Source organism: Pongo pygmaeus, chromosome 13, assembly GCF_028885625.2.
Source record: "Pongo pygmaeus isolate AG05252 chromosome 13, NHGRI_mPonPyg2-v2.0_pri, whole genome shotgun sequence".
Lineage (NCBI taxonomy): Eukaryota > Metazoa > Chordata > Mammalia > Primates > Hominidae > Pongo > Pongo pygmaeus.
In genome coordinates, this window is record NC_072386.2 from 124578654 (window position 1) to 124594903 (window position 16250).

At 54.7% G+C, this 16250-nt stretch overlaps 1 protein-coding gene across 2 annotated transcripts in view; it reads right to left on the minus strand.

Moving 5' to 3' along the window:
- Window positions 1-16250, minus strand: part of VAV2 (vav guanine nucleotide exchange factor 2) — a 230501-nt gene that overhangs the window by 86226 nt on the left and 128025 nt on the right. For both annotated transcript variants that reach the window (XM_054500142.2, XM_054500139.2), the window contains exon 3: window positions 11683-11741. In XM_054500142.2, coding sequence (XP_054356117.1) covers window positions 11683-11741 — 59 coding nt within the window. The remainder of the gene's footprint in view (window positions 1-11682; window positions 11742-16250) is intronic.

Genomic DNA, 16250 nt, shown 5'->3' on the forward strand with positions numbered 1-16250 from the left:
CACCCCACAGGCAGGCTAGGCTGAGGAGGCGTGGCTGAGGGACCCCCTCCTGGACCCTGCATCCCAGAGCTGGCTGTGCAGCAAAACCCATGTCCCTGCTGTGTTCGTGTCCTGGGGCTGCGTAACCAAGCACCATCAAATGGGGGGCTTAAAACAACAGAAATTTCTTCTCTCCAGTTCTCCCAGTTCTGGAGGCCAGAAGCCTGAGATCCAGGCGCTGCAGAGCTGTGCTCCCTCTGGAGGCACTGGGGGAGGGTCCTTCCTGCCTCTTCCAGCTCGGGTGGGCTCTACGTGTTCCCTGGCTTATAGCTACATCGTTCTAACCTCTGCCTCCCTCTTCACACGACCCTCTCCTCTTCTCCCTGTGTCTCTCCTCTGTGTGGTTCTTATAAGGACACTTGTCATTGGATTTTGGGCCCAACCACGTAATTCAGGATGATCTCATCTAGAGGACCCTACTTTAATTACATTTGCGAAGACTCCTTTATCCAGTACAGTCCCATTCACAAGTTCTGGTGGATATAGCTTTTGGGGAACACCACTCACCCAATACACCCCCTTCCCCCAGGCTTGTCTGGGATCTAGATGGAAAGCCAGGGGACCCGGATGCATGGTCCTCAGGCCTTACTTTGAGAACCACCTCTTGGGGCTGTGCCTCACTGGTTGGGTCCCTCACCACCAGCTCTGCCCATCAGGCCCACATGGGCCTCCATTTGTAGATGAGGGAACAGGCTCAGGGCTAAGGAACCTGGTGAGGGTCACACCAGGAGCAAGGATCCCAGCCGGGCCTGGAACCCAAGTCTCTCAACCTCAGGCCAGGCCCTTAACCCTGAGCCTCTGGGTCTGGGACCCACCACGCCCTGCCCTGCTCTGCCCTGACCCAGGTACGGCTGCAGTGTGTTCACCTGCACGTGACCAGGGGCCCGGTGTCCACACGCCACATGACCAGGCACATCCCAAGGCTGGCCAGCTCCTGCTATGTCCCAGCACCTGGCTCCGGGCCCAGCAGAACAAGGCACCAATAGAATAAGGAATGAATGAGGGAATGAGGGAACAAACAAATAAACAAATGGACGGCTATGGACTCCTTGGGCTGAGTATCAACATCATGAAACCTCAGGAAGGTGATGCTTTCTGAGCCTCAGTTTCCCCATCTGTAAGGGGAGGGAATGAAAGATCCTTCTGGTGTGAATGTGCCAGGCTCTAGGAGCTGGACACAGGCTCTGAAATGTGAGCCAGCAGGGCCTCCAGGTGACTGGGGTCACCTGGAGACACCTGCCAGATCCCAGGACTTGCCCTGAATCCCTTTGTTTTCCCATCTCACTGCCCTGATGTGCCTCAGCCCAAGAGGAAGCTCACACCCTTGGGCTCTTCCTCAAACAGAGGGTTCTCTCATCTTGACACAAGTGACATTCATCCATGAGGATCAGCCAATGGTGGGCAGGGTACCACCCTGCTGCTGACTGGCACACCAAGGATGTCCTCCCCCATCATGGTGCCATGAAGAACAAGCCCAAATTCCAGGCACCTGAGCTGCCCAAGTAGGCGTAGGGCAGGCGTGATGCTCGGGAGCTGAAAACTGGAGCAGACACACAACTGCTGAGGCACATTTTTCTCCATCATCTTCTAAAACCACTTCCATGGACAGTCATGCCCCTGGGGCTCTGCAGGCTTTAGGGGATTCCTGAGTTCCGCTGCAGATGGAGCCACGTGGCCTCCACCATGCACTTAGGAGACAACTTTGCAGCCATGTGCCACATGGAAAGTCTGGTCACACAACCTCCTTTAACCCTTGCAGCCTTCCAGGTGGGTGCCGGGAGATCCCCATTTGCAGGTGAGGAACCTGAGGCACAGAGTGGCAGCTCCTCCTCCTCCCCCTGACTCTCAGCTTTTGGACCCACTGTGTGCCAGGCACTATACTGAGAACTTTACAGACATCATCTTTTGAATCCTCATAATAATCCAGTAACTCCAACGGGCCGGTGAGGGCACTGAGGTTCAGGGGCTAAGAAATTGATCCAGCATCTCATCAGCACCCAAGTGAACCAAGTCAGCTCATTCATCCACCCACATCATATTGTTCTGTGCCTACTATGTGCCTGGAAGCAGATGGGTCCTAACCTCACAACAAAGGTTGCGGCCTTAATGATTCTAGAGTACCACACTGAGACCAATCACCTGATATTCATGTGAAATAGGGCAGAGGGAAATGGACAGAAGGATGGATGGATGGATGGATGGATGAGTGGATGAATGAATGGATGAATAGATGGGTGAATGAATGGGTGGATGGGTATATGGGTGGATGCATGGATGGGTGGGTAAATAAATGGATGGATGGATGGATAGATGCATGAATGGGTGGATGGATGGATAGGTGGGTGAATAAATGGATGGATGGATGGATGGATGGATGGATGGATGGATGGATGGATGGCTACATGGATGGATACATGGATGGATACATGGATGGATGGATGGGTGGTAGAAGGATGTATGGATAGAAGGATGAATGGATGGATAAATGAGTGGACAGATGGACAAACTGAAGAATGGATGGGTGGATAGGTGGCTTAATGGGTTATAGGGTACTTGAATGATGGATGGGTGGGTAGATGTATGGATGAGTGGACAGATGGACAGGGAGATGGGTGGTTGGTGGGTGTGTGGATGGGTTGTAGGGTACCTGGATGGGTGGATGGATGAAAGAATGGACAGGCAGATGGGTAGATACATATGTGTATAGATGATGAATGAATGGTAGATGGGTAGATAAGTGAGTAGACAGAAGAATAAAAAGAAGGAAGGAAAGAAGGCAGAACAGAAGGGTGGGAGGGGGTGGATGGGAAGGAGGGAGTGAGAGGAGAAAAGCATAATAAAATCCATTAGATGAGCCAGAGAAGTATTCTCAGTGGGCAAATTGGCAGCTCAGCAAGTTCATCTGACAATGGCTGTGATGATCTGGGAGTGGAGCAAAGAGAGAAACTCAGCTGCATTTTGTCTTTTAAAGACAGACACAGGAAGATCCCTGCCCCACTGCAGAAGCTCAGGCTGGCTGTTCACGCCCCGCACCGGGCTGCCAGCCCTGCTTCTCCAACTGTCTCCAGCATGAGGGAGCTCATCTACACCAGCCACACAGCAAACAGCCAGTTATTGTATTTCTGAACAAAAGTGTCTCCTTCACACCATCATCCTCATGGTGGCAGCCGCAGAGAGGACACACCAGTGTTCCCTAGCTCTGCCGTTCGGCTAGGGGTGCAGGGTGGGGGCACAGCCCCTGTTGACCCGTTGGGCCCCCCTCGCCATTTCTGTGCTGCACATAGACTCACCCCAGGTCGCACTGGCCAGTGTGCACCACAGAGAGTCACCCGATTCTCTCACTCAGCCCTTATGAAAACCCCCCACCAAGATGCCATAGTCACCCTATTCACAGACGACATCCCAGGTCCTGGAGGTGGCAAGACTGGATTCCAGCCGCCAGCCACTCAGCTGTCAGGTAAAAGCCGTGGCAGGGCCCGGGACAGCGGGAATGGGTTCAAAGCCTTCTCTGTGGAGCCAGGTGCACTACTCCTGGTGGCCAGTGGGCCAGGTTGTGGCTTTAGCACAGCAAAGGTCAGTGTTCTGCTGCTCCTGCAGATGTGGCCTCCCTCTACCCCAGGGCCACTCATTCCTTCCCAAGTGGGGGGTCTCCGGTCAGCAAGCATGGGGAGAGGGTCCTCGGCCAAGAGCGGGTGGAAGGCTTGGTACAGAGCTGCCCCCATGCTGAGCAGCAGAACTGGACACTAGGCCAGGTCTAGTGCATGGAAAAGGAATCCCTCAGGCACTGGGGAGGCCCTGCCCCAGCAGCTTCTGCTGACGTCACCCCTTGCTTGTCCCCTGTCTGCACTCTGAGTCCCACCCACCAGCGGCAGCTCCCACAGGTGTGGCAGGTTCCATCTGACAAGCACCTAAAAGGCTAGAGCAGGGCAGGGAGCGGCTGAGCAGAGTCCGCATCATCCTGCACTATGGCCAACCCACATATGCCACGCCCCTTTGCTGCACCAAAGTGCTTCCCCACCCAGGGCCAGCTGTGTCACTAGCCTTGGCTGCCACATCAGCACTGGCATCCCTAAACCAAAAGAAACCAAGCCAGGCCTGAGTGCCCTGGGCTCTCCCTCCTTGTGCCAACACTGCCCAGACAGGACAGCCAAGCACCCTCCCTTCACCCGTCCTCACCATGAGGAGCACCAGCCCTTGAGAACCTGCAACCAAGCCCCAGGGAGGATCCAAAACACTCTGGGTGCCTGCTGCTCCCGCTGGCATGATCCCTACACTCAGACTCTGTTGGAGATACTGGGATACAGAATGAGCAAGATCCAGGCCTGCCGGGAGCTCCCAGTGCAGAGATGGGTGTGGGCACATGAGCATATATACACACACATATGCACACACACATATACCCATCTGCACATATACACTCCAAGAACCTGCACACCTGCACACACACCCCCATCTGCACATGCACACACATACCCCATGCACCTGCACACACACCCATGTGCACCTGCACACATACATGCACTCATCTGCACACACACACATGCACATACCCATATGCACACACACACCCATGTGCACCTGCACACATACATGCACTCATCTGCACACACCCATATGCACACACACCCCCATGTGCACGTGTACATACACACATGCGCACACCCATACACATGCACCATCTAACACAGTTTGTTCTGCCTAAACTTGGAGGCCCCAGCCGTGGCTGGACAAATGCAGAGGAGGAGCAGTGGTGCGAATGAGGCAGTGACCATGCCAGGCCAGAGAACTATTCCTCACTGAGTGCTATTCCTCACTGAGTTGCCCTTGGCTTGTGCTACTAACCAGGGCAACAGGGGCCTGGGGTGTGGAAGAGGTGCCAGATTAATGGAGCAAGCCAGCTGGTGACTCGAGCCTACTCTTCAGAGAGCTGGCCGCTGTGACCAGAAGCAGGCTGGAGGGGGCCGGAACCCAGCCTCAAAGCCCAGCAATCCAAAGGTGGCCTCTTCTGACCTCCCCTCCCCAGGAAGGAGTTTAATGTCTTCCAATTACTCCCCTCCCACTCCCTATGCAGAGGAGGTTGAATCCATTATTGTAATGAAAGGAAAGAAAAGGAAAAAAAGACTCTCCAATTACGCTGGCCCGGGGACTCACATGTCATCCTGTCCCCTCACAGCAGACCCACTGAGGACAGGTGGCCAGGACGTTTGATGTCACCAGGTGGGACAATTAAACCCATCTTGCAGGCGGGATGAGCTGCTAAGCATATAATGACTGCTGCCTCCCGTCCCCATCTCCTCTCAGCCCAATTACCTGGAATTAGGCAGGCAGCACCAGATGGGAAAAGGGACACCAGCCCGGATGGAAGAGAGCGGAGAGAGCCGGGGATGCTGTGCCCAAGAGAGAAGGCTACAGGAGTCACAGCAATGTCTTCAAACTCAGCAAAGACCAGGGGAGAAGAGGCCGGGACTCTCGGGGCAGGACAAGGTGTTGGCGTGCTGACCCTTCACCTTGGCCCACAGTGTGCACAGAGGGTAGCACATTCGTTCATGGAGGTGTGGGAACTGCAGAGTCTGCCAAGGCCCATTCATGGAGCCCCCGGCTGAGATGTCTCACGTGAGAGGTATTTAGTACCTTGTAGGTGATTCGGGAAGGCAAAACCAGGTTTGGGAGTGGAAGTCAAGGACGCAGCCCTCACCACTGCACAAACAGACTGTCTCATTATCTGGGCCAGCCAGCAAGGAACGGGGTTCCAGTGCTCTCCAGGCCACTGCAGGAGCAGAGGCTACAAGGAAAGAACTCAGCAAGAGGCTGTCTCTGCAAGCTGCCTCTGTATCCTGGGAGGGCACCCGGCCTCTCCCTGCATGAGCCGCGTCTTAGGTCTCGTTGCCCAGTGCTCCGGGATAAAGCCCACCACCCGCCACCAGCTTCCCCTGCACATGGGAAGACCAAAAGGCGGGTCCTCAAAGCCACAATGAAATGCGAGTCACTGCTTATAGTTCCTAATGTTTTGTCGTGCTTAGATTCAATACGGGTATGTCTGATATTCTGAGAATTCACTTCAAATTGAAGCAGGAAGTTCCAGCTTACTTCCATTTCTCTCACTCCAACCTCAGCCTGACCCCTGTCCCCTGCCTTGCAGCCGTCACAGCAATGCTATTCACAGGAGCCAAAAGGTGAAACAGGCCAAAGTTCATCACGTGATAAACGGATACGCAAAATACGGCCTAGCCACACAATGGAATGTTACACGGCCATAAAGAGCAATGATGCAATGACCGGCTATGGCTGGGTGAACCTTGAAAACAAGATGCGGAGCGGGAGAGGCCACGTGCGAGAGGCACGCACCGTATGATTCCACGGACATGAAACATCCAGAACAGGCAAACAGAAAGCAGGCTGGGGGCTGCCTGAGGCTGGGGAGGGCGGTGACTGCTCATGGCGACCGGTTTCTTTCTGGGGTGTGAAGATGTTTTGAAAGCAGATAGAGGTGGTGGTTGCACAACATTGTGAACGTACTAAATGCCACTGAATTGCGTACTTTAAAAGGGTTACATTTATGTGATATGAATGTATTTCAATTTTTAAAAGTCAGAAAGCAGAAGAGAGAGTGGCACGGCTGGGCCAGGATGAGACAGTCAAAGCCAGGAGCCCAGCCCAGTGAGGAGCCAGGGCTGAGCCCCCACCGGGACCCCATACTGGTATGTGCCCCCCACCGGGACCCCATGCTAGTATGTGCTCCCCACCGGGACCTCATGCTGGTATGTGCCCCCCACTGGGACCCCATGCTGATATGTGCCCAGACACGCCACATAGCTGGGCCTTCAGTCAGCCTCCCAGCCAATCCAGGGGGCTCTGCTCCTGCTCTAACAGGTCACCAGAGAGTTGGAGAGTTGGTGGCTTCAAGCAACACAGACTCTTACAGTTCAGGGGATCAGAAGTCTGAAGCGGGTCTTAGGGGCTGGCATCGAGGTATCGAGGGGCTGGTCCCTTTCAGGAGGTGCCGGGGAGAATTTGTCCCTTACCTTTTCCAGCTTCCGAAGCTGTCTGCATTCGTTGGCCCACAGCCCCATCGCTCTCTGCCTCTGCCGTCACATATCCTTCTTCTGACTCTGACCTTCCTGCCTCCCTCTTAAAATTATGTGTATTTACATCTGCGAAAACCCTTTTCCTTGTCACACTCTCAGGGTTCGGGGGTTAGGACATCCACCTAGCAGCCGCGGGCCTTCAACAAGGACCAGGTGCTGTGCTCACAGTGCACAGACACAGAGCAACCCCGCGAGGCAGAGTCATGCTCCCAGCCTACAGAAGAAGAGACAAAGGTTCCAAGAGCATCCCTGCCCAAGGTCATTTGGCTGACAGAAGCTTCCTTCATGGGACCTGACCTCCCAGTCTGAGGGCACCTTTCGGTTTCCTTCTCAGGAAGTCCTACCCTTCACCATCTCCTCCCTCCCAGCCGTTCAGAGCTGTGATGACCCCAAATTAGGGCACCCCCAATCTGGAGGGCTAGCTCTGGCCACAGCAAGACCCACACCCCCACACACCTCGTTGGGTGCCTTCCACAAACCCCTCTCCCACTCTACAACCACAATCCTCCCCCTCGTCCCCCTTCCCCAACACGTTTGATCCCCCAGCCGGCACCAGGGCGGGATTCTTAGATTAAGTCTCCCATTCATCAGCCTCTGAGAAGTATAATTGGGGCTTTTATGGAAAATCAGCTCATTATGCAAAGTGCAAGGGTTGTGAAAATGATTTTTTGAAGGAGCACGTTGGGCTCCTACCCAGCGATGAAACGAGGGAGAGATTCTTCAGGGCTGGGGGCTTGGCTTGTGGGTTTTCAAGAAGGAAAGGGTTGTGTTAAACTAGAACCTTTTGCTAATCACTAACACCACAAAACGCTCGAAATGAAACACTTAGTGTCTTGTGAAGTGCTGGTGGCTGCCCCCAGAAGGTTCAACTCCCCATGGAAATCTCAGCCCATCCGGAGCAAGGTGGGACATTGCTCAAACTCAGCCACCAAGTGGGGCTGCCTGGGAGGGTTGCCTATCACCTGTCTCCTGAGCTCTCGGGTGAGCATGTGAACCAGTGGAGGTCCGCGCTCAACCCCAAGGACTGCAGAGGGAAAGGACCCAGGAAAAGTCCCAGAGTGGGGCTCAGAGGAGGGAGGGTGGAGGAGAAGGGCAGGAAAGCCAGGCCCTGGGGAGGAGGGCCTGCAAAGCCTTGCTCTGCACCCAGGAGGCCCTTCCCTTTGGCCTGCAAACACCTCCCCTTCGTCTCTCACGTCTGCCTATCCTGTGTGCAGAAAGGGGTAACTGAGCAGACTTGGGGTGCTCAATCCCTCCACATGCCAAAGACAAGACTGGCTCTTGCTCAGCTCCTAGGAGATGACCTCTAACCTCTAAGCCCCGGAGTGTCTGCCAGATAAGCCCTCTGGATAAGAGGGTCTTTGTATACCTGAGGCGTTGGGCCACACAGCGTATGCTCATGATGTGGTTTATGGTGGGGCTGTGGGCAACGCAGGATCAGTGTGGCCTCCACAGGGGCTGGGGATGGAGTAACTAAGGTCGGCCTCACAGGCATGCCCAACCCCACCGACCACCAGTGAGGACCCACACTCCAGGGCTTGGGTGGGCTTCCGTGGCTGGCAATGTTCTGTGGCTGTTGCCACACGTGCCTACTGTCACACACCGTTGCTGGGAGAACTAAGCACTATGCAGAAGGCTCCATGGGGAGGGGATAAACGGAAACCTATGCCCGATGGATCCTGGCTCCACCCCGGGGCCTTTTCCATTTGCTGATTTGAGTCTGGACCTTTCTCTGCAGCCATAATGGCTCCTCCTGGTGAATCTGAGAACCTGAGGATGGTCTTGGGGACCCCACACACACCCTGCTACTGTCACTGAGAGTATTTAGTGAGCCCTTCCCTGGGCCGGGCCCTGAGCCCTGGGATTTACAGGTCTCATCTCAATAAATCCGAGAAACCCCCAGTGTTTATCCTCATGTTGCAGATGTAAAAAGGGAGGCTCGGGGAGACATCTCCGGCACGAGGCCCACAGCTAAGCAGGACACAGGCTTCAGAGCTGGGTCCATCGACATGCAGCCCTGGCTCGTCACGCCTCCACTCGGGTCTCCCGTGGGGCGGCAGCCTTCAGGTCTGGGGTCTACAGTCCCCAGGGGGCCACTGTGCCCACATGCTGCCTGGGCAGTTCCCTGACCTGAGAGGGAAGAGGGCAGGTTTCCTTCTACATCTGCCAGCCCCAGGGCCAGGGCCAGCAAGCAGGGCCAACCGACTGCTCTGCCCATCCTGGGAGGAGCGGCAGCATGAAGCACCAGCAGCGTCCTCTGGGGTTGGCTGGGTGGAGGGGCCAGAGAGGTGGGGGACAGAGGTGGTGGCCTGGAGGAAGGGTGCCCACCCCAGGCCTCAAAGGGCCTCCCCATTCATCAATCAGCAGGACACACATGCAGGACAGATGCAGGGCCAGCCCTTTCCATGGTTCTCACCACCCCTGAAGCCACCAGTGGGCTCCCGTTGCCACCTGTAAACCCCAAGGGAAACAGGCCCTCAGAGCTGCAGACGGGGCACCTCAGCCTCAGGAGGGCAGGGGCATCAAGAGCCTGACATGGGCACAGCTGGGACCCAGGACTGTGACCAAGGACTGTCTGCAGCAGGAGAGGGGATAGGGCTGTGGGCACCTGCAGCAGGACCACGCCAATGCCAAGCCGGGCCAACTGCCTCCCCAGGAACAGAATCAGGTCACTCGTCTGACGTGGGCTCTGCAGCACCAGGCCTCCAGTTTGGGAGAATGTCTAATGTATTTGGAGAAGAGATCAAAAGTCTAGTATTCTGTGCAGGAGCAATTAAAATGACTGATTTTTTGTTGCATGAATCTCTTTCCTGCCTAATAATATGTAAAAAAAAAAAAAAAAAAAAAAAAAAAACCAGGCTGGGGAGTATAACCATGCCACTGACAGTACTGTATTGTCATGGGCTGGTGGACGGAAGAAGGAACCATCATTTCTGGAAACAAAAACAAACAAAAAACACATAGTCTTTGTATCCAGAAATGATACTTTTAAAAACAATTAAACATGTTTTAAACGGTGCCTATTACAGACTTTGCACCAGCTGGAAAATAGCCTACGCACCTGGCGGAGGGACTGGTGGGGCCTCAGAGGCGTTAGTTATCCTCTAGAAAGTACTCAGGGTGCTGGGCACTGGGTTTTTGACTGCTATTCTTTATGCCCCAAATGTGTTCTAAATATTCTTTTGTATGTGCTTAATATTTAAGAGTCTATCCATGGCCGGGCGCGGTGGCTCACACCTGTAATCCCAGCACTTTGGGAGGCCGAGGCGGGCAGATCACGAGGTCAGGAGATCGAGACCATCCTGGCTAACACGGTGAAACCCCTTCTCTACTAAAAATACAAAAAATTAGCTGGACATGGTGGTGGGCGCCTGTAATCCCAGCTACTCGGGAGGCTGAGGCAGGAGAATGGTGTGAACCCAGGAGGCGGAGGTTGCAGTGAGCCGAGATAGCGCCACTGTACTCCAGCCTGGGCGACAGAGCGAGACTGTCTCAAAAAAAAAAAGAGTCTATCCTATATTTCACATTTTTTAAAAACCTCAATTCAAAGGAATTTCCGTGTCCTCTGAGAATCCAACAATGGAAGTCCCCGTGGGTTTAGGAACATTGACCCCTGCCCAGTGCCTCTGTGAACCTGAGCAAATGGCCCCCACCAAGGGGCAACTGCGCCACCCAAAAGCTCCAGTACCATCGTCCTGGGACCCCCAGCCTGCAGCCACACACAGCGTCCCCCACGGATCACATCAGGGTGAGGCCCCTTCCCAAAGTCAGGGCACCCTCATGATGTCACCTGTGCCCAGATGTGACCCCATCCTCGCTGCTCTCAGGCCAGGCTCTCTCTGCCATTCCAGCCTCTCCTCACCCTGCTGGCCCCTGTCCTCCCAAGGATCTCCCAGACACACGTCCCCGCCCAATCAGGAACCTGGTCTCCCTGACCTCAATCTGTGGGTCAGAACCCACAGTGACCAGTTCTCATCTGGGGCCGTTCTCTCCTCTCACAGACGCCCAAGTGCCCCATCCAAGTGTCCAAGCAGGAGGCCAGATCACAGGGGTCATGGGACCCTCTGAGGCTGAATTTTGCAGTCCAAGCAGAATAAACGGAGAGTGGAGAAATTCCTTGGCTTGGCTTGTCCAGTGCCCTGCACAGGGACCTGCAGCCCCTAAGCCAGGCAAGTCCACCATGCTCCGGCCCCATCCCTGCAAACAGATCCCAGCTACCTCATTCTTCGCAGAGCCCCCGGTTCTGATGTGTGGAGAGTGCATTTAGGTAGGCAATGATCTGTGAAAGGATTAATTTGCTGATCTTATTACCTAAATCGAAAGAGATTTTGCAGCCGTCAGTAACATGCTTGCAAGATTTCCCCGGTGTGAGCTGAAGCCTCCCACCCCCCCACACCCCTTCCTGCAGCCGCCAACAGGTTACGCGACAACACGCTGCAAATGCATGATAAAGACACAGGCAGAGGGTATCTGCTTCCAACCCCAGTATCTGTGACAAGGCACGCTGGGGTCGATGGAGATGAAAGGACCTGGCCTTGGCAGCGCACTCCGGAGAGCTCACCTGATCCCTTTGTTCTGCGCAATGCTGTGCAGGGAGAGCCTCGACACCGCGGAGATGACCTGGGGGAGACAAGAAAAGATGCTCCTGTAATTTCACAAGAAACCAGAAAGCCATCACAGAACTGGGGACAGTGCTTTGCAGGACGTCGAGAACTGTTAACTAAGCACATCGCATCTGGGTAAGAAACATGGCATAGCATTTTGTAGGCTAGATACTTGTTTTGTATTTGCTGAGCAAAACTTCTCATTTGGATGCGCTGATATTTGCTGGGCACTGCTGCACTCCCGGCTCCTGTGGCCGCGCTGCTAACAACTCCCGAGCTGCCTTCTCACCCAGAAAGGGTCTGCTTCATCGGGGGCTGCCAGAGGGCTTCACCGAGGCCACCCTTACAAAGGGCTCACTCATCCCATGCTGCTGTTCTGCAAGGTACCATATGACTAAGTACAGCTCGTGTTCACAGTAGGTGCCAACAGATTTCAGAAATGGGGAAATGGAAGCCCAGAGAGGTCAAGTGACCTGCCCAAAGTCACCCAGCAGCCAGGGCACCACGCACATGCAAATATCCCAGGGTACTGGTTGCTTCCCTTCAAGCCCTCCCCTGCATGACATTTAAACAGATGCCTGGCTCCATGGAGGGCTTGGGACGCAGAAGGACAAGAGCTCCAGGTGCACAGCGGCATGACGGGATCTCTCCTTGTCTCTCGTGGCCGGCAGACTGGTCCAGAGGAAGGTTTGGTGAGAAGCAGTAGCCGCTCCTCCTCCCTCCGCTCCGCCTAACCGGCCTGCCCCGTGATGTGGGCCTCCTCTGGATAGGCAGGACCCACCTGTCTCCTGGCATTAAAAGCCCAACACAGCTACTCCACAGATCTCCAAAGGGACAGGTGGGAATCAGGCCAGAGACAGGGCAAGAAGCTCTGCAGATGAATATGGGGAACCCGGGGCAGGGGACAGGGAGGTGGCTGGCCCAGGGGCACAGGTTGTCACACACATGAGATGGGCGGGAAGCTGTCACAATTCACGGGGTGAATGGAGCTCCTGCGCGCCAGACTCAGGCCCTGAGGAGGCAGGTGCGGCCTCGACGTTGAAACTGCACTGAGTATGTGTGTGAGTCTGTGTGTGAAAGCTCACGTGTGTGGTTGTGTGTGCATGTTGCTTGCGTGTGCTACAAGTCTGTGTGTGCACTGCATGGCTGCATGGCTGTGTGTGCATGTGTGTCTGGGGGTGGGCAACAAGAAAAGGCCCACGATGGCCATGTGCCGAATTCATAGACACCCTCCACTGGGTGCTGGCGTCATAGGAATGGAGCCCAGAGAGCGCTCTGTGTGCCGCACACCACACCAGGGAACCCCACGAGGCCATCCTGCAGTGCACATTTGCTAGACAGGAAAACCGAGGCTCGGTCACTTGCCCAAAGCCCCCCAGCCGGATGCACCCCCCAGGCTTCCTTTCAGCCTGTTCCACTTCCAGCAGCAATTTTCAAAAGGGGGAGAGGAAAGAAAATGAACCACAGAGATGGCTGGTTCGACCAACGAGGCGGTGGCTGCGTGCTGCCTTCCTGTAGGTGCTCGTGATTCGGGACTGGCGCTCAGGGAAGCTGGGGTCGTAGAAGGACAGGGTCCTTCTGTGCTTCCTCAGACAAGATTCAATGGGCCAATTATGCGGCTGGCCCAGCCGCACTCCCATCTGATGCTACAAGGGGCCTTTCACAAATGAGGAACTTGGCTCTGGAGTGTTTTTGGCTTTTAAGAGCTCTAAGCATTTAGGGAAAACAAAAATGAAAGCAATATTGCTGTATGTCCTTATAGTTATTTGGAAGAATGTTAGATCCCAAAGGGTTTGGCAACTACAGGGCACCCGAGCCCCCCCTCACACACCTCCCGCGGCAGACATGGCTGATCAACCCCTCCAAGGAGCCGGGCGCAGGCCCACAGCCCTCCTCCGTGGAGTCTAAGGAGGCACCAGCATTCGGTCAGCGCTGACACACAAGAACCTGTTTGCCAACCTGGAGTCAGCGCAAAGGCCCCAGGTCGGGTGGTACAGATGGAACCGGAGACAGAGAGGAGGCGTGGCGGGTGAGCCAGCCAAGGCCAGAACATGGGTCTCCTGCGTGCATGCATCTGTGGCCCCTGTGGGCAATTTCAACAGCTGCTATGACCACAGCAGCCTCAGCCCCGAGCGTGGGGCGCTTTGCCCCAGGATGAACGTGTCGCAAGTAGCTAATGAAGGGCTCTGGAGGGCCTGCAGCATCGATGGGGCAGCTCCTTCCATGGGTTCAGCGTGGCCAGCTATGCTGGAGGAGCCCTGTCCCTCCATCGGCCTGAATTTCAGGCTTCCTGGCTGGCACTGGGGATGGGGGGAAGCTCAGGGGCCCACCACGGGGAACCACACTCCAGTGACCCAAAACCCAGGGCAGGGGCTGCTGGAGCAGACGCCGGACCCGAGATAGCCATGGGGTCAGATGGGGCAAAGGCGGCCCCATGTGAAACTCACTGGCCTGAAAGGTTAGGAGCAGAAGTACCTCCCTGCAGGAGGAGGGATGCCCTACAGTAGCTCCCCAGGGCACCTCTGGCTGTGCCCACCCCACTCCCAGGACAGAGAGCTGGGTGTCCCCAGGGGCCCCGCTCTCAGGCAATGATCAAACACCTCTTAGCCCACAGCCCCAGCCGACTCTTCCGATATCGCAAATGTCAAAGAATGACATTTTCCCTACTTTTATTACCTCGTCTGTTCCGAGTCCCAGTTAACAAACGAATGAAGACGCACAGCTGTACTTCCCTTCCTGCCTCCCTCCCTCTCCTGCAGACAGCCACCGAGTCAGGAGGAAAGGAGTGTGTGTGTGCTGGGGACAAGGAACAGGGAGGAAAGACAAGGGGAATGATGTGCCACTCAAAACGACCAGGCATGCTGGGGAGCCCACCTGCACCACCAGCTCCCAAAGCTTCAGGCCTTTGTGCCATTCACCAACGTCCAGGCCTCACCAGGCCACGCTTGGTGAGACTCACTAAGGAACGAGGTGGGGACTGGAGAGCTCAGAGGACAGGCTGGGGTGGTTGAGTCCGGATCCTGGATGGCAGCCCTGGCTCTGTCCCCACCCAACCATGGCCTGCTCTGACCTCAGGTTCCAAGACACCGGCAGCCCGTCAGCCTCCACACAGCCACAGCACAACCTTTTAAAGGCGGCACTTTAAAAGACAGACCCTAGATCCTACCCCCCACCCCACAGGCTCTGGGACCTGGGAATCTGCATTTATAGTTCAGGGCCCACATGGCTGGATATGTAGCCTGTTGGGGCCCTCTGTCTCCTCCAGGGACTGGCCAGACGGGTAACACCACAGACTGGGTCAAAGCCTGCGGGAAGCCAGGAGCACGTCCCAGTTGTCCACTTGTGGACGCCTACAGGGTCCCTGAAGCCCCTCCACACTGGACAGGGAAGCAGAGGGTTCAGGAAGGATGCAGGGAAGGGCCTGCGGTCTGTGAGCTCCTCCAGGGTAGGAACTAAGTTGGCTTTGCTGAATGATTTATCTCCAATGTCTTCACATTGAAGGCCCATCAGCTATAACTCCACCTGAGAAACCTTTAGATCACAGTGACTGTAAATGCAAAGCTCTATGCTGCAGGTTCAGAAGAGGATAGGAAGCCTCAGTGATCCCAGAGCCCAGGGACCGAAAACTCCACGTGATGGGTCCTTCCGCAAAAACACTTCAGCATTTTTACTTCACTGCACCAAGTTTCCAAACTGAGGACAGAGGTGCTGTGCTCACAGTATTTGCAACTTAAACATCCACAATCGAAACTCAAGACAGGGCCAGGAAGAAAAAGGAAACGTAGACTGCAGATTCACTGTAGGACAATCACCCAATCTTGCATGGCCTTCTGGAAAGAACCTAGACATCTAGCTATTCACATGTGACTTCATCCCAGTCTCCACTGCCCCTTCTGCACTTTCTCTCTGCATCTTCTGCCTCACTTCTTTTTCACACCTCCTGTAACTTCATCCCTCTGTGCTGTATTCTTAGTGACTTCCTCAGTTCTGTCTTCTGATTCATTAATTCTCCCTTCGGCTCCACCTAGACTACTGTTTAAGACACATACTGAGTTTTTCATTTCAACAACCTCAATTTTCATTTTGAGAATTTCTATTTAGTTCTTCTCTCAAATTCCATCTGTTCTTTTTGTCCTGCTTGTTTGCTCATCATTTTCTCTTCTTCTCTTTTGCATTCTGTTCCTTTTTTCCGAGAATAGAAATTCTCTCTCATCGATGGCATCTGCTAGCCCCCTCCCACATGCTGATTTGTTTCTTTTTGAGCACCAGCTGGCTAGTCTTGTAAACATACATATATTCACAGATTATATGTATTGTGTATAAACACACGTATATATTGTTCTATGCTGTAAGTGCATCCTCAGTGGGAATTGTTTTCCATGGGTGGAGGGAGCCCCCAAGCTCTGAGAGACATAACTATGAGGTTCTCCTGGTTTCCCCCTGGCTTTCAGGCCCCACCCCACGCCTGGTGCCAAAGCAGGGTGGATCCTGCCAGAGACTGTTTCCCTGCCCAGCCTGGGATGGT